Source organism: Capricornis sumatraensis, chromosome 9 (assembly GCF_032405125.1).
Source record: "Capricornis sumatraensis isolate serow.1 chromosome 9, serow.2, whole genome shotgun sequence".
NCBI lineage: Eukaryota > Metazoa > Chordata > Mammalia > Artiodactyla > Bovidae > Capricornis > Capricornis sumatraensis.
In genome coordinates this window covers 50,586,555-50,613,858 of record NC_091077.1, presented here as the reverse complement: position 1 = coordinate 50,613,858, position 27,304 = coordinate 50,586,555, and the positions used below count along the sequence as shown (strand labels likewise).

General features: G+C 45.3%; 1 protein-coding gene across 1 annotated transcript in view; it reads right to left on the bottom strand.

The window, feature by feature from the left end:
- Window positions 1-2,959: 2,959 nt before the first annotated feature.
- The window catches only part of PSD2 (pleckstrin and Sec7 domain containing 2), a 37,006-nt gene continuing 12,661 nt past the window's right edge, over window positions 2,960-27,304 (bottom strand). The window contains exons 7-14 of the mRNA XM_068979840.1: window positions 15,901-15,990; window positions 14,752-14,795; window positions 13,515-13,705; window positions 13,271-13,341; window positions 12,703-12,860; window positions 9,947-10,091; window positions 8,448-8,591; window positions 2,960-3,169 (exon numbers count right to left, since the gene is read on the bottom strand). Coding sequence (XP_068835941.1) covers window positions 2,960-3,169; window positions 8,448-8,591; window positions 9,947-10,091; window positions 12,703-12,860; window positions 13,271-13,341; window positions 13,515-13,705; window positions 14,752-14,795; window positions 15,901-15,990 — 1,053 coding nt within the window. The remainder of the gene's footprint in view (window positions 3,170-8,447; window positions 8,592-9,946; window positions 10,092-12,702; window positions 12,861-13,270; window positions 13,342-13,514; window positions 13,706-14,751; window positions 14,796-15,900; window positions 15,991-27,304) is intronic.

Below are 27,304 nucleotides of genomic sequence, written 5' to 3'. Positions count from 1 at the left end.
CTGACTCTGAGCACACTGACCTATGACCCCAAGTAATTGTGAACGACCTCTTGGTGAACCCACTGACCTCTCTGTGACCTCAACTAATGACCTCTCAATGAACCCATTGCCCTTTTCATGACCTAGCTTAGTACACTCACTTGATCCTTCTGAGGGCCCTAAGTTTTTACCTTCTAAATTTTTAGTCAGAAACCACCTCCATGATTGCAGTAAATCCATCTATCTCATGTCACCCCAATTAATTCTGAATAACTTCTTGATAAACTCACTGACCTTCACATGATCCCACTTGGTACCTTTATTATCTGGTCTGAATTCTAAGATACCTGCTGAGAGTCTAAGGCCAGAATCTAATCAGTTTCCTTGACTCTATCAGCCACCTGTTCATTCACAGGTGTGAATGGAACCTAGGAGCAGGGGTGGCCAGAGAGGCCCCATTTTCACTCTGCCTCTCCAGTTCTGCTTTGGGGCATCTTTAGTATGGCCTACCAAGAAGTATAGCCCTAAGAAGGGCCTTACTACTACCATCCTGTCCCCCAGGAGCACTTAGGACATTCAGGTGGCTTCCTGAGTCACTCTTCCCCACTCCTCCAATTTTTCTCACCCAGGTCATTTTTGTCTTGTCTCCCCAGCCTTTCCAGAGTCCCAGATGGGAATGGTGACTGACCATGTCCCTCCCCATTAGACTGTGAGCCCCGTGTGGACAGGGATCTGGTCAATCCTTTTCTCACGATAGTATCCCCAGCACCCAGCACAATGTGCAGCAAGCGCTGTTCATCTCACTGAATGACTGTATGGAGGCTCAAGAGAGGCTGTCCTCAAGGGTCAGCCCCCAGGGGTCCCTGAGCCTGCAGCCACTTCCCAGGACCACCAGGTGGCGCAAACCACTTATTGCATCTCACCTGCTGTCCTCCAAGGCTCTGGATTTGGACAGTCCTGGAAAATGGACATAGGAGCAGAGGGAACATGTGGTCCATTGGAATGCAGAAAAAAAAATATTAGAACTTTGCTTTAGATTTATTTTCATCTCATCTTTTTAAAATTTCTATTTTGTGTATGTTTTATAATGTACATAATATTTTAGTACAGTAGTACATGTATATAATTTATAATAAATAATTATACAATTAAGAAAGTGAACTAAAAGTTTTTTTTAAACTGATGGGAGGCACAACTAGTGCTCAGGGAAGCACACCTGTCTGCAGCGGACAGAGCCTGCTCCTCTGCTTTCACTTACCCACCCTCAAGAGGTGGAGGGTGGGAAGCAGACCCCAAACTCAAAGGATCTTTGAGACAGCATAGGGAAAAAGTACAGAGAGCTTTTTATGTTGCCACATTGCTCTTTCAATTTCACTTAAATGAACATTAACTTCCCCTCAGCAAAATGAAGGTGCCAGATGGTTTGGTTATAAAATACACTCAGCTGATCCAAATTAAATAATCTGTATTTAAATCACTACATCTCTCCACAGATTCACAGGTCCCTTGCATCAAATGTGAGTGGGCTTGTAAATGTCGGGTACTTAGTTGCAAGGTTGGCTTATCTTATTATCTAAATATATTACCACTGAGGTCAAACTGCTGGCCAAACTACAGTAATCTGTTTAAAAAATAGAAAGGATTTACTCATCACAGTTGCATTGAGGGTGCCATCACCCCCACCACTTGTCAGTCTGAGGAATGCAGGGTTTAAAAGATGCTAGTCTGTGATCATCACGTGGCAAATTATCCTTTCCTTATCTAAGGATAAGACATGTCCTTAACTAGCATTTCTGAGTCACTCAAAGAGTGTAAGAAATATCAGCCTAACAATCAACGACTTGTCATTCCACATTTCCTCAAGACCAAGAATTAATGGCTTCCATAAGCTTCCCCCACCAAACATCTTTGGGTTTGTTGACAAGTGGCTATTTGCAAGGCAGAGTGTCTTTTATTCCTGTAGCAGCAGATCTGTACAAGAGGTCACCTCTGGGCCCAAGAGACCTGGCAGCACCAACATAAAGACCAAAATATAAGCAGGGCCACGGTCCCATCCCACTCACACCCCAGGACACCTGTGGGAGAGACGGGGCAGCATGCACACACACTATTTATTCCAAAGCATTAACTGTAAGAGCAGTTTAGATCACAGGTCAGCCGGAAGAGGGGAAACAGGGAGAGAGGAGGTCACACTATCTCTATCTTCTCTTCCAGAGAGTCAGAGCCTCCAGGGGCCAAAAAGCAGCCCTCCTCACTAACAAGTGTATCTGAGATAGGCTTTTCCATACCTCATTTCATCCTCTGATATTAGTTCCAAAACCATCTCTAAAGGGGTAGTTTATATATGTATATAATTCTTATATATATACATTTATGTCATTATAAAAGAAAGCAGGAGTGGTCTTGATGGATGGAAGGTGAGCTTGGCACTGAGGGACAGGCCTGAGAGCTGGGTTGTTGCCGGGCAAGGCAGGAGTACAAGGCGCAGTTCCCAACGCTGCTGAGTGGAGGGAGAATTGGACAGTGCTGGTGGTCTGCAGACCTGCTGCTGGTCAATGCAGAGGAAGGAGAAGAAGGGGTGGTAGTCCAAACTGAGACCTGGGATTGAGACCTGCCCTCAGAAACAAGGGAGATGAGGGGAGGAACTGTGAGAAGAGGAGAGCCTCGGAAGCCAACCGCCCTTCCTGCTTCTCCAGTGAGATGGTGTCTAGAGCATGCACACAACTGGCCTACAAACTGAGGCTCCAGAGTGGAGAGGGAGGCGAGGGCTGATGACAGGCTCTAAGGCCCAGAGCAGCCCTAGGATGCAAGATCGACACCATGAATAGCATCTCCATCTCCTTAGCCCACAAGGCTCTCCACACCCCTCTGGGTGCCTAACAACTGTCTGCAGCTTGTCTGAGTGGCCCCTAGCTGGAATTGTGCTCACTGGCCCCTCCAGGGGCATCGCCTGCCTCTGAGGCCTGCCCATCCTTGCCAGCTAAGTATCAGGCCCAGTGGTATCCCTTGGGGCTTTGCTGCCAGTCACAGTTCCATGGCCCTGGCTGAGGGCAGGGCTCGAGTGTGTCTTGCGGAGTGAAGGGTCATCCCCCTCCAGGGTGGCCAACCGGGCCTCAATCTGCTCCAGGTCATCAGAGCCCACTTTGATCTTCACAGCCAGGAGGTGGATATAGGTCTCATAACGGCTTTTCTGGGAAAAGAGCAGAGAAAGGCCAAAAAAAGGTCAAAAGATAAACAACAAATTGCAAAAAAAAAATTTGTACCTCATATGACAAAAGACTCTCTCTTTGATATTTAAAGAGTTCTCACCAATCAATAAAAGGAGATAAACAATTTTAAAAATAGGCAAAGGGCATACACAGATATTTAACTCATAATTTTAAAAATCAAAATTAATTGGCAATGACTTATTGGATATGATAGCAAAAGCATAGGCAATGAGAGTGAAAATAGACAAATGGGATTTTATCAAAATTTAAAACACCTCTGTATCAAAGAACACAATCAATAGGATGAAAATGCAATCTACAGAATGGGAAAAATATTTGCAAATCATTAATCTAGTAAAGGTCTAGTATCCAGAATATTAAAAGGGGGAAAAAGCTCCTAGAACTCAACAACAAAACACAGCCCAATTTCAAGATGTATAAAGGACTTGAATAGACATTTCACCAAAGAAGATACACTAATGACCAATAAGCACAAAAAAAGGATGCTCAGCATCATTTTGCTGCTGTTGTTCAGTTGCTAAGTCATGTCCAATTTTTGCAACCCATGGATTTCAGCACACCAGACTCCTCTGTCCTCTATGAACTCCTGGAGTTTACCCAGATTCTTGTTCATTGAATCAATGACGCTATCTAACCATCTCATCCTCTGCCACCCCCTTCTCCTTTAGCCTTCCATATTTCCCAGCATCAGAGTCTTTTTCAATGAGTCGGCCCTTCATATCTGGTGGCCAAAGTATTGGAGCTTCAGCTTCAGCAACAGTCCTTCCAGTGAATATCTGGGGTTGATTTCCTTTAAGATTGACTGGTTTGATCTTGCAGTCCAAGGGACTTTCAAGAGTCTTCTCCAGCACCACAAGTCAAAAGCATCGATTCTTCAGCACTCAGCTTTCTCACATCCATACATGACTACTGTAAAACCATAGCTTTGATTATATGGACTTTTGTCAGCAGAGTAATGTCTCTGCTTTTTAATATGCTGTCTAGGTTTGTCATGGCTGCAGCCAATATCTTCAGTGATTTTGGAACCCAAGAAAATAAAATCTGTCACTGCTTCCACTTTTTCCCCTTCTATTTGCCATGAAGTGATGCAATTGAATGCCATGATTTTAATGTTTTAAATGTTGAGTTTCAAGCCAGCTTTTTGACTCTCCTCTTTCATCCTCCTCAAGAAGCTCTTTAGTTCCTGTTCACTTTCTGCCATTACAGTGGTAGAATATCTGAGGTGTATGTATATATGCCAATATCTGAGGTTGTTGATATTTCTCCTGGAATTCTTGATTCCACCTTGTGATTCACCCAGCCTGGCATTTCCCATGATGTACTCTGCATATAAGTTAAATAAGCAGGGTGACAATATACAGCCTTGACGTACTCCTTTCTAACTGTATCTTCTTTACTGGAATAAAGCTTCTCAGGAGATAGGTAAGAATCTTCTCTTTAAGAATTTTCCACAGTTTGTTGTGATCCACACAGTCTAACAAAGGTCCGTCTAGTCAAGGCTATGGTTTTTCCATTGGTCATGTATGGATGTGAGAATTGGACTATAAAGAAAGCTGAGCACCGAAGAATTGATACTTTTGAACTGTGGTGCTGGAGAAGACTCTTGAGAGTCCCTTGGACTGCAAGGAGATCCAACCAGTTCATCCTAAAGGAAATCAGTCCTGGGTGTTCATTGGAAGGACTGATGTTGAAGCTGAAACTCCAATATTTTGGCCACCTGATACGAAGAGCTGACTCATTTGAGAAGACCCTGATGTTGGGAAAGATTGAAGGCAGGAGGAGAAGGGGACGACAGAGGATGAGATGGTTAGATGGCATCACTGACTCAATAGACATGAGTTTGGGTAAACTCCAGGAGTTGGTGATAGACAGGGAGGCCTGGCATGCTGTGATTCATGCGGTCGCAAAGAGTCAGACATGACTGAGCGACTGAACTGAACTGAACACAGTCTAAGGCTGTAGTATGGTCAATGAAGCAGAAGTAGATGTTTTTCTGGAACTCCCTTGCTTTCTCCATGATCCAGCAAATGTTGGCAATTTGATCTCTGGTTCCTCTGACTCTTCAAAACCCAGCTTGTATATCTGGAAATTCTCAGTTCACATACTGTTGAAGCCTAGCTTACAGGATTTTGAGCATAACCTTGATAGAATGTGAAATGAGTGCAACTGTATGGTAGTTTGAACGTTTTTTGGCATTACCCTTCTTTGGGACTGGAATGAAAAACGACATTTTCCAATCTTGTGGTTACTGCTGAGTTTTCCAAATTTGCTGACATATTGAGTGCAGCACCTTAACAACAGCATCTTTTAGGATTTGAAATAGCTCAGCTGGAATTTTGTCATCTCCACTAGCTTTTTTCATAGTAATGCTTCCTAAAGCACACTTGACTTCACACTCCAGGATGTCTGGCTCTAGTTAAGTGAGCGATCATACCACCATGGTTATCCAGCTCATTAAGACCTTTCTCGTATAGTTCTTCTGTGTATTCTTACCACCTCTTCTTAATCTCTTCTGCTTCTGTTAGGTCCTTACAATTTCTGTCCTTTATTGTGCCCATCTTTGCATGAAATGTCATGTCACAACATGCATGAAATGTTCCCTTGGTATCTCTAATTTTCTTGAAGAGATCTCTAGTCTTTCCCATTCTATTATTTTCCTCTATTTCTTTGCATTGTTCATTTAAGAGGGCCTTCTTATCTCTCCTTGCTACTCTCTGGAACTCTGCATTCAGTTGGGTGTATCTTTCCTTTTCTCCCTTGCCTTTCACTTCTCTTTCCTCAGCTTTTTGTAAGACCTCCTCAGACAATCACTTTGCCTTCTCACATTTCTTTTTTGGGGGGATGGCTTTGGTCACCACCTCCTGTACAGTGTTACAAACCTCTGTCCATAGTTCTTCAAGCACTCTGTGTACCAGATCTTATCCCTTGAATCTATTTGTCACCTCCATGGTATAATCATAAGGGATTTGATTTAGATCATACCTAAATGTCCTGGTAGTTTTTCCTACTTTCTTCAATTTAAGCCTGAACTTTGCAATAAGAAGCTCATGATCTGAGCCTCAGTCAGCACCAGGTTTTGTTCTTGCTGACTACATAGAGCTTCTCTATCAATATCATTATCCATCAGGAAAATACAGATTGAAACCACAATGAAATTATCACCTCACATGCATTAAGATAACCACTATCCAAAAAAATAAATAAAGTAACAAGCATATTGATAAAGATGTTGAAGAATTAGAATCCAAGTACACTATTGGTGGGAATGTAAATTGATACAACTACTATGGAAAACAGTGGGGTTATTCTTCAAAAAGTGAAAATAATATTACCATACAGTTTAGCAATTCCACTTCTGGACATAAAAGCAGGAGTGGAAGCAGGATCTCAAAGAAACATTTGCACACCCATGTTCATGGCAGCATTATTAACAGTAGCCAAAAGATCAAAGCAACCCAAATGTGCATCAGCCGATGAAAGGACAGACAAAATGTGGTGTCCAAATACAACAGAAGAGCAAAAGGAAAGAAATTCCGATACATGCTACAGTAGGGGTGAAGCTTGAAAACCTTATGTCATGTGACACAGGCCAGTCACGAAAATATAAATTCTGTGGTTCCACTTGTATGAAGCACTTAGAGTAGTCACATTCATAGAGACAGAAAGTAGGACTGTAGTAGTCAAGGACTAGGGCCAGGAGGAAGGTTCTGAGGAGTATGTTGTTTAATAGCTATAGAGTTTCAGTTTGGAAGATGAAAAAGTTCTGGAGATTAGTTGCCCAAGAATATGAAAAGATTTAACATTACTGAACTATCATACTTAAAATGGTTCCTTAACCATTGATTCCTTAACCTTAACCATGATCAATCTTACGCTATGCTTTTTAAATCAAAATTGTTTTAAAAACTTTAAACCAAGTTAAAACATCAATAAGACACCACTTGCTAAACCTATCATATTAACGAAGACTATGTCCAGTGTTGCTGAGGGTATGGAGAGAGAGCTGTGTTCATGAGCTATTAAAGGGGCTATAAATTGGTAAACAATTAGAAGGGAGGTTTGGCAGTGTCTGAGGTCTTAACTCAGAGCTTCAGGCCCTCACCACCATCGTGGGAGAGGCAGGGACTAAGGGTCATAAGATTCTGTTCTCACCCAGCTCTGCCACAGAAACTGAAAAGCTCTTTGTTTTGGGCTCTACCCACCCCTACTGTCCATCTGCCCTGCCACTTCACCCACCAGTTAAGCCAGGCTGAGGGTGAGAAAGACCAGGGCTTTGGAGGCACAATCAGTCACCTGGGTAGGATCCTGACTCCTTCACTTAACTGTGTCGCCTCAAGCACATGATCCAACCTTTCCAAGCCTCAATTTCCCCATCTGTAAAATGGGTATAACAAACCCACATCATACAGTTGATATGAGGATTAAATCAGTCAACATAAGGGAAGTGAAGAGAATCATGCCTGGCAATCAGCATGGTTATTTTTTACCTTGCAGAGAGTGGATCTGAGAAGGCTTCCGAAAGCTATAAAGCATCATGTTTTTCCAAAAGGCAGGATTTATCTTTCCTCTCTCCTCTATACCACAATAGAAAGTCAGTGTGGAAATCTAGAGACTGAGATGGGCGATTCCCTGCCCCTCCACTCCAGGGACTTCCTGGCTTGGTCTCAGCCTCTCTTATACCTGTCCACCCCCATGTGCAGGTCAGTCCAAAATGGACAAGTGGTTCCTGCCTTCCTCCCCTCAGTCTACCCTCATCCTTCATACAATGAAGGCAGAACACTGTAGGGCAGAAGCAGGTAGGGGGCAGAGACAAAACAGAAGAAAGGGAGAGCTCAGAAGGAGAGGCCAAGGTGCTCTGCTTGATAAACCCACTGAGAGAGGCACCTGAGATGTGAAGGGGGGAAAGTCACATGGAGAGGGCTTGTGAGCTCTGTGGTTTGGTTGTAGAAGCTTCCCGAAAAGCTGGGCCTATGCAGAAATTGGAGGTGAAGCAGGGGCTTGAAGAAGGATGCAGAGGGCCAGGGAGGTCTCTGGTAGATAGACAAGTGAGTTGTCTGTGCAGCTGGGCTGTGCAGAGACTGGCCCACAGGTGACTGCAGTTCATGACCTCAGGGGAGCCCCCAAAGTGGAGTGCTCCCAAAGCAGGAGTCCCTGGCTGTGGAAAGATGTGGAAGGAGAAGCTGGCCTCTTCCTCCTGCCCCAGCCCTGTCCTTCCAAATCCTCCTGTGATGGGCCCACCTCAAACGTGAGATAATGCTCCTTCAGCCGGTTCTCCTCAGCCTCCTTGGACTTGATGCCCCGCTCAACTGGGTGACACTTGTGCTCAGCCAGCTCTGCAGTCACCTGCCTCAGCTTATTCTCATGAGAGCGCAGCTGCTCCTCCTGCAAAGATCAGTCATGGATGGTGAGGTCCCACCCTCAGGGGGTCATAGGGGTGGGCCTCATCCAAAGGAGAGCTGCTCCCCCAAGGGGAAACCGAGGACTTGTCAAGGCCATCCAACACGCAGGGGCAGAGCCAGGTCTGTGCCTGAAAGAGTGCAACTGCACCGCCTTCCTTCATCCCCTCCCACCATCGGCATCAGCTCCCCCCGGAGCCTCCCCAGCAGGCTCAGGAGATTCGAGGCCCTCACTCTCGTGTGTGCACACTCCCTGACATAGACACACAAGCACCGAGACTCAGCCCGGTGCCCCAGGCTTCATGCGATGCACACAGCCTCTCATACCTCATGTCCAGACACATCTGAAGGCCACAGACCCAGGATCACACCCAAAGACAGAGACACTGTTACTACCAGACAAGTGAACAGTACACCCCACCCACCACAGGACAGCCAGACCCTTTTGTGCCTTATGGGCACTGGGCTGCGTATGTGTATGTGTATGTGTGTATACACACAAACATGCGTGTACTTGAATGGTAAGTGTGCCTGTGTGGGAGCACCAAGAGTGCTGGCACAGCTGTGGACACAAGCAGCAGCCCTAGGGGCTCCACAGACAAGACCCCAGACACTGGCCCATCAGAAAAGGGCCCTGACAGGATGGAAAGCATGGCTCTGACCCACTCTCCACTATGCAAGTAGTAGCCCAGCATTTATCCTCTCCTCTCAAAAAAATCCCTGAAAAATGGAGTATTGATGTGTGTGTGTGTGTGCGCACATGTGCACGTGTGCGCTCAGTCGTGTCCAACTCTTTGTAACCCCATGGACTGTAGCCCACCAGGTTCCTCGCCCATGGGATTCTTCAGGCAAGACTACTGCAGTCGGTTGCCATTCCCTTCTCCAGGGGATCTTCCCAACCCAGGGATCAAAACCATGCCTCCTTTGGCTCCTGCACAGGCAGGCAGATTCTTTACCACTGAGCCACCTGGGAAGCCCAGGAGATTTTTAAGGATTACAAAGAAACATGTAAGGGTAGATGAGGGAAGCAGCTGGATAAAGGGTTCTCCAAGTCTCGCCTGTCACTCGCTCCCCACGACACACACACTCACAACCATTCACAACCAGACACACAGGACACCCACAGACCACACATCCACTGGACACACCGCCATCGGCACACCCATGCCACCATGCAGGGTATGACCTCAGTCTCCCCGTGTGTAAGTCGGGGTGTGGGTGGGGGAATGGAGGAGAATGTCTGCTCTTTTGACTTGTCTCTCACCCCAGGACCAGACACCGGGTAGACACTGCTGAATGAGGGGCCAGGGGAGGTGGTGTCGTGAGCCCAGGAGCTTGTACCTGGCAGAGGCGAGTAGTGCAGGAGGGCAACAGAGGCCGACAGAACTTCTTCATGGAGCTGACGGCAGCGGGGAAGGAGGGCGCTGAGAAGATGGCAGCCACCAGGTTGATCCTCAGGATCCAGGACAGCATTTCCTCTTTGCTCCTGGGGACGGGAGGGAAGGGGAGAGTGCACTGGCTTCTCACAATAGGACTCCCTATCCCCCACCCAGCACCCAGCACAGCCAGGTACAGAGAGGCCACAAAGACCTCCGTGTAGGCGGGCAAAGGGGAGAGGGAGGGTGGCAGGATGGGAGCTGATGGGCCTGGTCATGTCTGTGTAGGGAGCTCCCTTCTGTCCCAGCTCCCAGACAAGGCCTGGATTTCCGTGTGAAAATGAAGCTGCCCAGCCAGGTCCAGAGCTAATGGCCTGAAGCTAGTGAATCTGAGACCAGCAGGGGAGGTCAGAGGCAGCTGGGCAACTGGTCACCCCGACTCTGCCCTCTCGGCCCTCCCCCACTGCCTGGTCCGGCATGTCCACGTCCACTCCTATCCTCAGAGTTCACCTGCCAGTCTCCCCCCTTTTAAGTTCATCTGCACATGAAACCCGAATTTCAAGTCATAGAAGGATGAGGTGCAGTGGCGTAGAAAGAAGGCCTTATGGAGAAACCATAGGGTGAGTCTTCTGCGCCCATCACCCCAACTTTAAGTGGAGGATGATTTACAAAGAGTCCATCTGCCTTGTATTTAAAGACTTCAGTGCATATCAGAATCACCTTGAGGTCTTATTAAAACACAACTGCTGGCCCACCTCCAGTGTTTGAATCAGGAGGTCTAAAAGATCTTCACAACCCAGATAATCACCATGGTGTGATCACTCATCTAGAGCCAGACATCCTGGAATGTGAAGTCAAGTGGGCCTTAGAAAGCATCACTACGAACAAAGCTAGTGGAGGTGATGGAATTCCAGTTGAGCTGTTTCAAATCCTGAAAGATGATGCTGGGAAAGTGCTGCACTCAATATGCCAGCAAACTTGGAAAACTCAGCAGTGGCCACAGGACTGGAAAAGGTCACTTTTCATTCCAATCCCAAAGAAAGGCAATGCCAAAGAATGCTCAAACTACCGCACAATTGCACTCATCTCACATGCTAGTAAAGTAATGCTCAAAATTCTCCAAGCCAGGTTTCAGCAGTACATGAACCATGAACTTCCTGATGTTCAAGCTGGTTTTAGAAAAGGCAGAGGAACCAAAGATCAAATAGCCAACATCTGCTGGATCATGGAAAAAGCAAAAGAGTTCCAGAAAAACATCTATTTCTGCTTTATTGACTATGCCAAATCCTTTGACTGTGTGGATCACAATAAACTGTGGAAAATTCTGAAAGAGATGGGAATACCAGACCACCTGACCTGCCTCTTGAGAAATCTGTATGCAGGTCAGGAAGCAACAGTTAGAACTGGACATGGAACAACAGACTGGTTCCAAATAGGAAAAGGAGTATGTCAAGGCTGTATATTGTCACCCTGCTTATTTAACTTATATGCAGAGTACATCATGAGAAACGCTGGACTGGAAGAAACACAAGCTGGACTCAAGATTGCCGGGAGAAATATCAATAACCTCAGATACGCAGATGACACCACCCTTATGGTAGAAAGTGAAGAGGAACTAAAAAGCCTCTTGATGAAAGTGAAAGTGGAGAGTGAAAAAGTTGGCTTAAAGCTCAACATTCAGAAAATGAAGATCATGGCATCCGGTCCCATCACTTCATGGGAAATAGATGGGGAAACAGTGGAAACAGTGTCAGACTTTATTTTTTGGGGCTCCAAAATCACTGCAGATGGTGATTGCAGCCATGAAATTAAAAGACACTTACTCCTTGGAAGAAAAGTTATGACCAACCTAGACAGCATATTCAAAAGCAGAGACATTACTTTGCCAACTAAGGTCCATCTAGTCAAGGCTATGGTTTTTCCAGTGGTCATGTATGGATGTGAGAGTTGGACTGTGAGGAAGGCTGAGCGCTGAAGAATTGATGCTTTTGAACTGCGGTGTTGGAGAAGACTCTTGAGAGTCCCTTGGACTGCAAGGAGATCCAACCAGTCCATTCTGAAGGAGATCAGCCCTGGGATTTCTTTGGAAGGAATGATGCTAAAGCTGAAACTCCAGTACTTTGGCCACCTCATGCGAAGAGTTGACTCATTGGAAAAGACTCTGATGCTGGGAGGGATTGGGGGCAGGAGGAGAAGGGGACGACCAAGGATGAGATGGCTGGATGGCATCACTGACTCGATGGACGTGAGTCTGAGTGAACTCCGGGAGTTGGTGATAGACAGGGAGGCCTGGTGTGCTGCAATTCATGGGGTCGCAAAGAGTTGGACAGCACTGAGCGAGTGAACTGAACTGAAGGTGGGACCACAGAAACTGTATTTCTAACAAGTCTGGTGGCTATTTTTTACCACACTGGGCAGCATGCAGGATCTTAGTTCCCCAACAAGGGATCAAACCTGTGCCCCCTGCATTGGGAGCATAGTCTTAACCACTTGACCACCAGGGAACTTCCTCTAACAAGTTTTCCAGGAGATGCTGAGGGATCACGCTTGAGAAACACTGCTGTCAGGAGGGACATGAGCTGTCTGTGCCAAGCAATTACACTTGCTCTCATGGCTGCTGTGCAGGGGAAGCTAAGGCACCTCCCCTGAGGTAGATGAGGCAAGGGTGTGGGGCAGGTCCTGAGCCCAGGGTTTGAGCGAGGGGATGCCACTTCTACTTACGGTGCCTGGAAGAGGAACACCCTCCAGTCAGCTGTCTTCAGCTTGAGCACGTTGGACTTCTTGCTGTAGTCAGAGGCCCTGGTGGCCAGAGCGTGGTGCACACGGATGGCATTCTTCAAGTCACCCTCGGACAGGGCTTTGTCCGGCCTGTACTCATCCTGGACAGGCCAGGTCAGGGGTGGGCAAGTCTCTGTCATCACCAGGCTCTGGTTTGCTGACCCGTACCTCCACCCTCACTGTCCCTCCCTGTCATTCTCCTTCTCTCTGTCCCTACACATCCCACCATCTTTCAGCTGCTGCCACTCTGATACCATACCCACCTCAACAAGAATCACCACACACTCCTCCCAGCACCCAGTTGGCCCTAGAAGCTAGAACAGGCCTTACTCCTTTGAAACCCCCTTTAAAAGGCCCTTCTCTGAAACCACCAAAGCCCTCGGTGAGCCAAAGTCAGGTCCTTGATGTGGGAGGATCCAAGATCTGCCTAAGCGCTAGGCCTTTCCCAGGACCCTCTGGGCAGGGGCTGAGTTGGCCCTTCCTGAGTAAAGATTCTGGGGGAATCTCTCACCTTCTGCAGGTACAGAATGGTCCCTTTGAGCACCGCGTAGAATTTCTTCCAGCCACGCCTCCCACGGGGTGCTAGGGAGTGGGGAGCGTGGGTAGTGTGGCCATAACACCCATCCCAGTATCTCCTCCCCTGTGTTCCCCTACATGTCTGCTGGCATGTGCATTCCCAAAGGAGCAGCCAAGGGGGTGCAGACCCTCTCTGGACTAGCATCCCTCCCCATGCCCCTTCCCCGCCTGACACCTACTCCTCTTGCCATCCATGTCGGCGTGAGTCTTCCGGGTCAGCACACCATGCTTGTAGGTGGTGGCGCTGAGAGCTTGAGGGACATCCAGGAAGGGGTTGCTACCATCCAGGATCCGTGTCACCTTCTTTGTGCCTGTCCCAAACTTGTCATCCACCAGCTCAGAGAGTGATTTCCTCAGCTCATCTTCATCACTAGGAAAGTACTAGGCTTGAGTACCACCTCCACAGAGGCCTCATCCCCATGCCAACATGCCCTCCCCCCACCAAACGCTCCTCTGGAAGCCAGTTAGAGGTGAGGAACAGAGATAAGGGGGTTTCAATTCCAACCATAGATCCAGACCTTTGACCTGAGTCTCCAATTCTGACCTTTGTCCTCTGAAATTTTATTTTTGGCCTCCAAGCTCCAATCTTCACCTTTGATCACAAAGTTGGAGACCTTACCACCTTCAGACTTATCCCCTGGTCTTCCCTCACCTCTCTGAAAGCCAAGCCCAAGGGAGAAGTAACCCATGGGCAGACTGCCCAAGTCCCAGGGACAGAAGGTCAGTAGATTAGGCCCCTAAAGTCTAGGTTCCCCACTGGAGCCCTGGTAGAAAAATGCCAGCTCTCCCCAATTGGGTTGGGTTTCCTAACGATCCCTCCCTGGGATCTTCACATGGACCCCAAGACCCAGGCTGCCCTGGGGAGTACAGCAGAGCAGGGTGGCAACTTTACCCAGAAGCCTCTTATAGTCTTCCCAATCATCAAGGTCACCACACCTCTTTCCATATGGCTGGGTACCTCCAGGTCTCACTGCCCTCTCAGGGGAAGAAGTTAGGAGGCAGTCACATCTCCTCATTGCCAAGAGCAGTCACCACTTCAATATGGTCATATTACTAGAGTTGTGAAGGGACTCAGAGCTCATGCCTGTCTACCTCCCAAGGGGAAAGAGATATCATCATTGAAAACAGTGGCAATATCCCCTGAACAGAAAACCTGTTGTGAATATCATGAAACTAAGTCAGATTAATCTATTCCATAGCTATAAAACTGCACACTGTTTATCAAGACAGGAAATGAATCCAAAGGGGAACTCAACAGCAGGAGCTGGCCAGCTGGTCAGGGGTCACCAGGGCCCTGGGTGAGAGAAATCAGCACCATGGAGAGTAACCAGCATGACTTCCCTGTACCGTCAGCCACTCCCTCGCCCCACTCCCGGTAATTCTCTCCCCATATTTGTGCTCATGGGCACTACTCACATCGCCCATTCCAGTTTTTCATTCTTGATGGAGTTGTAAAGGGTCTAGGAGAGGCGGAAAGAGAGGAGTTCAAAGAAGAGTCAGAGTCCATCTACCTCTAGCGATGTGGATGCAGTGAGGGAGTACCTTTTCAGCCAGTGGGGCAAAGTAGGTGTTTGCTTCATACTTATTTATTGGACAGGTGAATGAATGGGGTGGGTGAGTATTGTTTAGATGACTGGATAGACTGAGGATGAGTGGGTAGATGAGCTGGTAACTATGTCAATGGGCCGAGAAATAGGTGGGTGAGTGTGCATAGAGGGCTGTGTAGGAGAGTATGTGTGGGTGATGGATGAATGCGTAGGTGTAGGGACAGGTGAATGATTGAGTTGCAGGGTGGGTATGTGGATGGAAGGATGGATATATGGGAGGATGGGTAGATGGGTGGATGAGTAGATGGAGAGTAGGTGGGTGAAGGGACTGGGATCATTTTATTTTACTTACAAATACACTTTTAACTAGTTCTTCCTAACAGTGAAGAACATAATTATGGTAAGAAGATTGATGAAGGCAATGTTCATTTTCTGACCTCCAGACTCACTATCCAATTGCCCACCTGATATCATCAATTCTCTCTAACTCATCCTCTATAACTGAACTCATCACCTATCCCCCAAAACATGCTCCTATTCCTCCAAAGTGGAGAGCTGACCAAACTTGAAAAGCCAGAGTTTTTTCAAAAGAAACTTTTCAAAAGCTTTCAAAAGAAAACTAGATTCCTTGTGATGTTTAAGGAATGAGTGGGCTTTTCCCTGTGGTGATGATACTGATGATTGTGGTGAAGGTGGTGGTGGTGATAAGGGTGATAAGGTGGAGGTGATGGCGGTGGCACCTGTGACAATGGGCGGCAGTGTTGAGCACTATCTTGACAGAAATAATGATAGTGGGGCACTAAAAACAAATCTCACAAAGCCTACCCTCTGCCTAGCTCAGGGCACACATACTAGTCATGTGTTGAGCTGGATGGTCTCTCCTCTGTCCCAAAGCCATCATTACCCTGACCCCAGAATGAAGAACTTGGACCATCAGGATTTAGTGGAGCAGAAACCTCTCTCCTCCCCACCCATCCAGAACACAGCTGGGAGCATGGGGACCCTTAGCAAGTTATACCTTCAGCAGGTCTTTGGCAAAGTCTTGGCCATCATTCAGCTGGTCCAAGTTGGCAATGAATTGTTGGCAGGACATCTTCTTGCCAATGTTCTGTAATGGAGGAATGGTTCTGCCTGAGAGTAGGGATGGAGCCTGGTATGGTCCCCACACCCTGCCCTGCCCGGCCAGAGGGGGATGAGGCAGCATCAAGGGCAGTAATGAAAAGACTGCCTGAATTTCCCTTTGTCACTCCAAGGGTTTACAAAACTCTTTCACATTCAAGATTCTATTTGATCCTCAAGCATCATGAGTGGTTGGGGTTCTCCTCAAACCCAGATGAAGGAGTCAGGTTAGATGAAATAACGGCTGACATTTGCCAGGTGTCTAGCACACTCCAGGTATTGTACTTAACATGCATTATCTTATTTCCTTCTCACTACAAAGAGAAGGTTAGGTGGGTGTTATTATTATCCCCACTTGAAGGTAAGGAAATTGAGGTGCAGGAAGGTGAAGTGATGTGCCCATGATCACACAGCAAGGAAGTAGAAGGGCTGAGTGTGTCTGACACCAAAGCCCGTGCTCTCACCCGCTACTCCATGGTTAACTCTCCCAAGGTCACAGCACCAGGACTTGAACCCAGGCCTCTTGACTCCTGAGCAGAAGCTCTGTGTATTCCGTCACAACTGTCTCACCCTCTCACCTGTACAGAGGGGCGGCAAGACCTCCAAGAGGTAGGTGAAGTGAGGGAGAGTTTGGTCTTAAGAGAATCAAAAATCAATTTCCACCAACACACATGGGTACCCCATGCTGCGCTGTGCTGGGACTAAGGGAACCTGAGCAGATGGTTTCACTCCAGGAAGCACAAACAGACAAAGGGCTAGAATGACTGTACCCCAAATTTCTGCCTTTTTTACCAATGATTAGAAGAGGGGCTCCAGCCCCCCAAACCCAACATCTGATGTGTATACTTTCAGACTCTCCTTGCAGTGTCCATGCTTGAGGAAACACTGATGGCACTTCACCATCGAGAAGACAAAGTCCCTTGAACACTAGATATTTATTGGTGTAGGATTTGGTGGATTTAGATTTGCTATAAGGCAGTTTTTCCCAAGATTCACCTACAGATGAGAATAGGAATTCCCCCTGAAGGATTTCATAATCAAACAAGTTTATATGTTTCAGAGCTTTCAGTGTGCTTATGTGTTATTGAGAGTCTCCAAGGAAAGGATTCGATGTAGTTTCTCAATTGTTCCATTTTAGCAATGATTCTATTAACACCATGTGGGACATTCACACACCACAGGAAATAATTCAGAAAACAATGATAGAAAGTTTTATAAGTAGCTGATGAACAAGAATTTTCTACACCTTTTCCAAAGGACTAAGGAGAAATGATCCTACAAATGCCTTAATAGGTGTTTCATATGTCTATGTATTTATTTTACATGTACATCCATGTATGTATGTATATATGAATATAGTCATTTATGTGTACAGTCATAATTGAGGAACATGAGAGCAATGTTGATCATATTGTCTGAGTTCCACACACACACACTGAACATTCCCAAGCCATCAGTAAGGGGTGGGTGCAAAATCAAAAAATTACCAGGCAAGAGTTATAATCCTAGTAATGACAGACTCTCTTGTTGCAAATGAACCTTCCCATCAGAAACAACTGCTGGTCAAAATATTAATAAAACATCTGTGTGAAGACATTGGAGAAATATAAGAGCAATGAGGACTTCAAGGGCAAAGGCCCTACAAAGAAGAGAAACGTGGAGAGGGGAGGCCAACAAGGAGCAGCTTTCCTCTTCAAAGCATCTGTCAGTTCTCAAGCAGTGGACAAAAGACTGAGCAACTGAGTGGTCAAAAGGACTAGAAAACAAACATTGGATCTCAGGGCCCACCGAGGACAAGGGACCCTGGGAAACATGCCAGTCATACTTCAAAACTTGAAGAAAGGAAAGAAATTCTTCAGACACAAGGAAAGTTATCTCAGGTGGAAGCCTGGCGAAGCAGAAAGGAATGAAGAGCAACAAAAAGGGTAGCTAAATCTTAATGATTACTGACTGTGAAAAATAAAAATAATACAGTTTTCTGGGGAATAAAATATAGAAAGAAATACAAACAATTAAAAGGATGATAACAGTAGTATGTAAGTTGAGAAGACAAATAAATTAAGGCGTTTTAAGGTTATTTCATTTCCTAGGACATGGTTAAAGTACTTTAATAAGTGAGAGATATATATTGCAAACCATAAAAAAAAATTCTAAAAGAATTCACAACTAACCTGCTAACGGGAAAATGATATTCTTAAAAAATACTTAAATAATCCAAAAGCAGGCAAGAAAGGAGAAAAAAAATAAGCAATATAGACCAGATGAGTTAAAGAGAAAATGAAGAGTAACCTGATATATTTGAATTCAAATATATTAGCAATTTATTAAATGGTCAAATTAAAAGGCAATGATTAATAGACATCTCTTAAATATAAGGAGACAGAAATCTTGGGGAAAGGATAGAAAAGATGCATGCAAATACTAGCAAAAGAACTCCAGTATGACTACACTAAAACTGACAAATAGACTTGAAGGCAAGGAGCATTACTACAGAGATATTTCATAATAATAAAAGGGTCAATCTACCAGAAGATATAAACATTCCAAATTGGTATGTACCTAATAACATAGTTTCAAAAAGTAAAAGACATAAATTGAACTAAAAAGAGAAAGACACTCACAGTCTTGGTTAGAGATTTTAACATTGCTTTCTTGGTAACAAGAAGAACAAGAATCCTAAGCAATTAATTTGTTAATATCAGTCAATTAATGCTAACCAATTATATAACCTAGATAAAATAAGCAAATTCCTAGAAACATACAAACTACTAAAACTGGCTCAAGTATAAACAGGAAACCTAAATAAACCTAAAAAAAAGTAGACATTCACTCAGCAATCAAAAACCTCACTAAAGAAAAGCCCGAGGCCAGATGGCTTCACTAGCGAAGCTTACCAAACATTGAAGAGAAATTAATACTGATATTTGGGGCTTCCCTGGGGCTCAGATGGTAAAGAGTCTGTTTGCAATGCAGGAGACTCAGCTTTGATCCCTGGGTTGGGAAGATCCCCTAGAAAAGGGAATGGCAACTCACTGCAGTACTCTTGTCTGGAGAACTCCATGAACATAGGAGCCTGGCGGGTTACAGTTCATGGGGTCATAGAGTCAGACATGACTGAGCAATTTACATTTAACATTAATACTTCTTGGGGCTTCTCAGGTGGTGCAGTGGTAAAGATTCCGCCTGCCAATGCAGGAGACACAAGAGATGCAAGTTCAGTGCCTGAGTCAGGAAGATTCCCTGGAGGAAGAAATGGCGACCTACTCCAGTATTCTTGACTGAAGGACTCCATGAACAGAGGAGCCTGGCAGGCTACAGTCCATGGGATTGCAAAGAGTCAGACACGACTGAGCAGCTGAGCACACAATACTTCCTAAGCTTTATCCAAAAACTGAAAAAGAGAGAAAACTTCCTCACTCATGCTATAAAGCCAGCATTACTCTGATACAAAAACCAGACAAAGAATTCACAAGAAAATAAAACTATAGAACAGTATCCCCTATAAATATAAATGTAAAAACTCTCAATGAAATACTAGCAAAATAGCAGCATAGTAAAAGGATTATATACCATGATCAAGTGGAATGTATCCCAGGAGTACAAGAGTAGTTCAACATATAAAAATCTATTAACATAATACACCACATTAATAGAATGAAGACAGGGAGAAAACACATGATCCCTGGAAAAAGGGAAAACTTTTTCTAACCATATATCTGATAAGAGTATAGTATCTAGACTAGAGAACCTTTACAACTCAACAACAAAAACACAAACAGACCAATTAAAGAAAAGCAAAAGACACTGGTCAGAATGGCCATCATCAAAAAGTCTATAAACAATAAATGCTGGAGAGGGTGTGGAGAAAAGTGGATGCTCTTGCACTGTTGGTAGGAATGTAAACTGATACAGCCACTATGGAAGACAGTTTGGAGATTCCTTAAAAAAAACACTAGGAATAAAACCACCATGTGACCCAGAAATCCCACTCCTAGGCATATACCCTGAGGAAACCAAAATTGAAAAAGACACATGTATCCCATTGTTCATTGCAGCACTATTTACAATAGCTAGAACATGGAAGCAACCTAGATGTCCATTGACAGATGAAAGGATAAAGAAGTTGTCGTACATATACACAATGGAATATTACTCAGCCATAAGAAGGAACATATTTGAGTCAGTTCTGATGAGGTAGATGAACCTAGAATCTATTATACAGAGTGAAGTGAGTCAGAAAGAGAAAGATAAATATTGTATTTATATATAGAATCTAGAAGAATGGTACTGAAGAACTTATTTACAGGGCAGCAATGGAGAAAAAGACAGAGAATAGACCTATGGACACGGGGAGAGGGGAGGAGAGGGTGAGACGTATTTTGAGAATAACATGGAAACTCACATTACCATATGTAAAATAGATAGCCAACCGGAATTTGCTGTATAGCTCAGGAAACTCAAACAGGGGCTCTGTATCAACCTAGAGGGGTGAGATGGGGAGGGAGATAGGAGGGAGGTTCAGAAGGGAGGGGATATATGTATACCTATGGCTGATTCATATTGAGGTTTGACAGAAAACAACAAAATTCTGTAAAGCAATTATCCTTCAATAAAAAAATGAATTAAAAAGAAAAGAGTTAAAAAAAAAAGAAAGAAAAGAAAAGGGTTAAATCTTTTTAAGAAGATGAAAAAGTTCTGGAGATTCACTGCACAACAATGTAAATAGATTTAATACTAGTAAACTATACGTAAAAATGGCAGTGATGGTAAATTCCATATTATGCATATTTTACCATGATTTTTAATATTTTTACCACAATTTTAAATAATAATTATATATCCCTCCTCAAAGTGGGCAAAGTACTTGCATAGACATTTCACCAGAGAAGATATACAAATGGCCACAAACACATGAAAATATGCTCAATATCATTAGTTATTAGGGAGATGCAGATTACAACCAAAATGAGTTACCACTTCATACTGACTAGAACAGCTATCACTAAAAAAGAAAAGAATGAAAAGAAGTGTTGGCAAGGAGGTGAAGAAACTGAAACCCTTATACATTACTAGCAGGATTTCTAAATGGTTCGGCCACTAAGGAAGTTTCACAGTTCGTCAAAAAGTTAAACATAGAATTACCATATGATGCAGCTGGTCTTCTCCGAGGAACTTAAAACAGGTGCTCAAACAAAAACTTGTACACAAATGTTCAGAGTAACACTATTCACAATATCCAAGAGGTGGAAATAATCCAAATGTTCGTTAAAGGACAAAGGGATACATGAAATGTGGCATATCCATTCAATGGAATATTATTTGGCCATAAAAACAAATGAAATTATGACACATGCTATAATATGGATGAGCCTTGTAAACATTACACTAAGTGAAAGAAGCCACATATGAAAGGCTATGTACTGTATGATTCCACTCACATTAAATATCCAGAAGAGGCAGGGGCTGGAAGAAGGAGAGAATGGGAAGTGACTCTAATGGGTACAAGGCCTCCTTTTGGGGTGATGAAAAGTTCTGAAACCAGAGAACGGTGATGGTTGCACACTGTGTGAATGTACTTAACTCCACTGAATTGCACAACTTAAACTGGTTAAAACGGTAAATTTATGTCTTCTACATTTTAACACAATAAAAAATCATTAAGGATATAAAAGATGTTTACAACATAGTTAAAAAGCTTGACCTTATCAACACATATAGAACATTAGAATAAACAACTGCAGAATACACTTTCAAGTCCATGGGAAACAGCTACTAAGATCAATCTCTTTCTGGATGAGAAAGTAAGACAGTGAGTTGCAAAGAAGTAAAATCATACGTAAATGAACAACAGCCACCAGGCCAAAAGATATATACCAGAAAGGGAAAAGAGAGACGGAAGAGAAGGGAAGGGAATGGGAGGGGAGAGGGAAAGAAAAGGAGGAAGGGAGGGAAGGAGGGAGGACAGGAAGAAAGATGGAGAGAAAGAGAGACATGCCCAGAACACTCCAAAGCCAAACTGATGTGGATGATTTGGGACCTCCAAGTTCTCAGTTCCTCCCTTCCTTCCACCAACATTTGGATCAAAAGGGCCTCCAAGCCTGCCCTTGACCCGAAAATCTGTTCCCACAGCCTCTGTCTCCAATCAGAAAAGAATTATGATTGGACAGGCCACAGCCCCATTCCAAGGCCTTCTCTGCAGGTCTAGTGTGACCTACCTGAGGTCAGAACAATCCCAGCCTGTCTTTAAGTCTTCCCCCTTCTCAAAGCAGAATGAAACAGGCCAAGCAGAAAGAAAGTAGATGTCATCCTTCAGAGCAAGGGAAGGGACCAGTCAAAAGTCTCATGGGCAGGAAAACCTTCATCACTAAACCTGAGTTGCACTCGGTGCTCCTTCCAAGTTCTAATATATGAGGCTTGTTCACCATCTGAGAATGGGCAGGGCCTCCCTGCCGCTGCCAGTCTTCAGAATAGTATGCTGACCCATGCATTTGTCCCTCAAGTCTTCCACCATCCGGCCCCAACCCACCTCCCCAGCACTCCCACTGCTAAACCTCAAGCAGCCCAAGTGTGAGAGAAATTAAGCTTTTCTTGCAAAACAACTTATCTTTGTTTCAGCTTGGAGGTTCATAGCGCAGCTTCTCCCACCATCTCCTCCTGCTTCTCCTGGCCTCACCCTAGAGACTTCTGCTCTCACCTCGACACTGACTCCATCAACCAGTGCTAGTGACTGCACATCCACAGTACATTTATAATATCTCTCCTTGTCTCCATCTCCACGTCTAACCCAAGCCCCCTTCCTCTCTTGTCTGGAGGCTAAGTTCACCCTCCTCTGACATCCTTCCCTTCCAATTCACCCTGTCATGAAGAATGAGCTTTCCCTATTCCCAGCTAAGGCCATTTTCCATCTATGCCCTGCTGTTCATCTCAAGGAAAGCTTTGATTTTCCCTTCTCTCTCCTGCATCATCAGTTTCTCCTTGCCTACCTAGTAGATCCTAGTGGCATATACACAACACCCTAGTCAGATTTAAAACAGTCCCTCCTAAAAACAAATATTGTATTTTAATGCATATTATGTGGAATCTAAAAAAATGGTACAGATGAACCTGTTTGCAGGGCAGGAACAGAGACACAGAATGGACATGTGTACACAGAGGGGGAAGGAAAGGGCAGGATGAGTTGGGAGATTAGGATTGACATATTATGACCAACCTAGATAGCATATTGAAAAGCAGAGATATTACTTTGCCAACAAAGGTCCACCTAGTCAAGGCTATGGTTTTTCCTGTGGTCGTGTATGGATGTAAGAGTTGGACTGTGAAGAAAGCTGAGCACCAAAGAATTGATGCTTTTGAACTGCGGTGTTGGAGAAGACTCTTGAGAGTCCCTTGGACTGCAAGGAGATCCAACCAGTCCATCCTAATGGAGATCAGTCCTGGGTGTTCATTGGAAGGACTGATGGTGAAGCTGAAACTCCAATACTTTGGCCACCTCATGTGAAGAGTTGACTCACTGGAAAAGACTCTGATGCTGGGAGGGATTAGGGGCAGGAGAAGAAGGGGATGACAGAGGATGAGATGGCTGGATGGCATCACTGACTTGATGGACATGAGTTTGAGTGAACTCCAGGAGTTGGTGATGGACAGGGAGGCCTGGTGTGCTGCGATTCATGGGGTTGCAAAGAGTCGGACACGACTGAGCAACTGAACTGAACAGAACTAGTGTGTTAACATACACTACTATGTGTAAAACAGATAGCTGCTGGGAATCTGCTGTATAACACAGGGAGCTCAGCTCAGTATTCTGCAATGACCTTGATGGGTTGGATGGCAATGGCAGGTTGGAGGGAGGACCAAGAGGGAAAGGATATATATATATACATATGGCTGATTCACTTCATTATACAGCAGAAACTAACACAACATTGTAAAGAAATTATACTCCAACTTAAAATAAAAGCCCCTGCTAGACCCCTCCAGCCAGTAGCTCACTTCAGGATCCCACTCAAAGCCAAATATTGCAAAAGAATTCTCCACAGCCTCTACTTCCTCACCTCCTATCCTCACCTCCACCCACTCCATCCTGGCATTTGGCCTCCCTACTCCACCTAAAGTACTTTTGTAAAGGGCTCCAATGACCTTGACCATCCAATGACAATGACCCACCAATGGCCATTCCAATCCCAAAGGCTGTTTTTCTGTTATTGTCTTTCTTGACTTCATGACACCCTTTTATATGGTTGGCTATTTCTCTCTCCTTGAAACACTTTCTTCTCTTGGCTTCTGAGATACCACACACTCCTGGTTTTCCTCCCATCTCCATGGCTGCTTCAGAGTGTCTCCTTATGCTCTGCTTGTTGCTGCTACTACTGCTAAGTCGCTTCAGTCGTGTCTGACTCTGTGTGACCCCCATAGACGGCAAGGCACCAGGCTCCGCCATCCCTGGGATTCTCCAGGCAAGAACACTGGAGTGGGTTGCCATTCCCTTCTTCAATGCATGAAAGTGAAAAGTGCTTGACCTCTAAATGATGCCATGACCCACAACAAGGTCACCAACCTGCCCCTCTCCCGAGGCATTCAGCCAGTCCCGTGGCTTTCATTCCATCAGGATGACAGCGATCTCGGCACCCCATTACTCTCTGGCATCCCAGATTCATTTATCCCACCACCTCCTTGGCAACACCCATGTTCATGTCCAATAGGCATCTCAAACACAATATGTCAAAAATGGGACTGGAGCCCCAGCTCTCCCACTCGCCACACCTTCCACCCACCCACAGAATTTCCCTTCTCATCTCAGGAAATAGCACCCCCATCGAGCCAGATGTTGAAGCCATCCTTCCTCCTCTCCCTGATCAGCCCATCAGCAAGTCCCATCAGGCTCATCCTCTACTGATCTCTCTCATCTGTCCCTTCTACCCTTGTTCACTGCCCTGTCAGCACAAGCCATCATCACCTCCTTCCTGGACTCAACAGCCACTATGAAACAGTTTTCCTGTCCTCCAAAAGTTAAATGCAAAAATACCACTGGGCCCAGCAATCCATTCCTAAGTATATACTGAAAAGAATTGAGAGCAGCTTCTCAAACAAAGACTTATGCTAAGTAAAACAAGTCAGAAAAAGAAAAGACAAATGCTATATAATTTCACTTGGATGTGGAACCTAAAAAATATAACAAGCCAGTTAATAAAACAAAAGAAGAAGCAGACTCACAGAACAAACTAGTGGTTACCAAGAAGGCGGAGGGCAATAGAGGGGTAGGGAGATAAAAGGGTTATTATGGGATTACATGAAGTCATGCACAGGAAACTTCTGAAAATTGTAAGCACTATAGAATTTAAATAATCTTTCACTCAGTTTAAAAATAATTTTTAAAAAAATTAAAAACCTGTATACCAATGTTCATAGCACTGTTCACAATAGCCAAAAGACAAAAACCAGTCCCACTGGTCCCTCTGCCTAGAAGACTTTGTCCCTGTTCTTTCCGTGACTGGCTCCTGTAGGTTTCTGCCCCAGTTGTGCCTCCTCTGAAAGGCATTCCCTGACCCCTAGTCCAGCCACCATCATACCCGCCTGTTGATTCCCTTCACAGACCTATCACTATTTGCAATCACTTGTTGACTTATTTATTTTCATCTCCTTTAACTAGAAGGTGGGCACCCTGAGGCAGGGGTTCTCTTTCCTTCTCATTTATAGAACGCAGAAGGTGTCAGCCCCTACAGTCCAAATACCCCTCCTACAGGAAGCCTTCTCAATTCCTCCACTAGGCTGTGCCCATCTAGGAGTGTGCGCCAACTCCCTCTGCCAGTCCCCATACTGGCTCCCGCTCTGACCAGAGCCACTTCTGGGGGCCCTAGTAGGCCCCACATTCCTGAGATCCCCATCTTCCACCAGGCACTGAGTCTCTGTGAAACAACGGCAGCATGAGAAGAGGGAGGGATGGGGTGAGCACAAAGTAGGCATTGCCACTTCCAGGAAAGCTCCCAGTGACAGCAATGGCCCAGTTCTGGGCTAAATGCTCTACAATTGCTGTCTCCTTAAATCTCACCGGGACTTTCTGATGGGGAAACTGAGGTTCAGGGAAGTCAGTAACTCACCTCAGGTCACACACTATCATGTGAAAAATAAAGAGGATTACAACTCAGACCTCTTGCTTTTGGTGTTTTGCAATACTGCCTTTAGAAAGAAATGGATCTTCAATGTCTGTTGGCTGTGAGTATAAACAATCCTATTGCACCCATGTCTAATGTATGAAGGTAGTAATGTTTCTCTTCAACTTCAAGCAGAAGGTGGTGCCACGGGCAGCTAAGGCCCACCAAGCTCAAGAATATTCTCGACCTGGGGTTTACTGACTGCTGCCCTTGTCAGCAGCTCTCAACCAGGGGAAGAGGCACCCAGGGCTTAACACAGCAGTGACTGGGTCCTGAGATGGCCCTCAGCCCTGCTGAGCGTAGGGATGGGAAGAGGAATGTGTGCTTAAAGCTCCTTTTAGGGCGCGCCAGCAACACCTGCTCTCTGCAAACAGGAAACAGTCTTGGGGGAGCATCAGCCCATTAGTGGGCATTAACCCTGGTGACATCTCCATGGAATCCACACGTCTTCTCTCCCGTTCCACTCTGAGGCTGACAGCCCTGGCAGACAAAACTGAAGCTGTCACACAACTAATCTTCATCCCAAGGCCATCGAGGCTCTCGCTCTCCCCAGGCCAGACGACCAGTGTGCCCACGCCTGCTCAGGCTGCCATCAGGGCAGGTCCTTCATATTCTTGATCCTCCAGGGATCTGCAGGCTGGGCCGTCAGACTCTCGATCATTTAAATTTTAATATTAATGATGAATATGATGGTGAGGATTATGTAATAATATTATTCATAATAAATATCTTTACTAAGTGCCAGACCCTGACACTTGGTGGTATCTCTACCAGGCCTCCCCAGGACACTATGGGGAAATCACCATTCACACCTCACAGGTGTAGAACCCGAGACTCAGAGTGCTGGAGTGTTGCCCTGGGTCACAGAGGTGCCACCTGGAGGCAAGAGTGGAATCCGAAGTTGGGTCTCTCCCAGCTCCTTCTTCCACCCTAAGTGTCCTACACTTTCCTGGTTACCTCCCTCCAGAAGAGATGTAACCGGAACCTGGTTACCTCCAGAACCGTTCTCATGGGCCTATTATTCCCATGAGTCACTGAAATATCCCCAATCCAGCAGAGGTGCTCTGACCATCCCAGGGTGAGCAATGACGGGGTGGTGATCAGTGAGGCCAGACGGGGTGATGGGGGACACAGAAGGGGAGGATGGAGATGGGG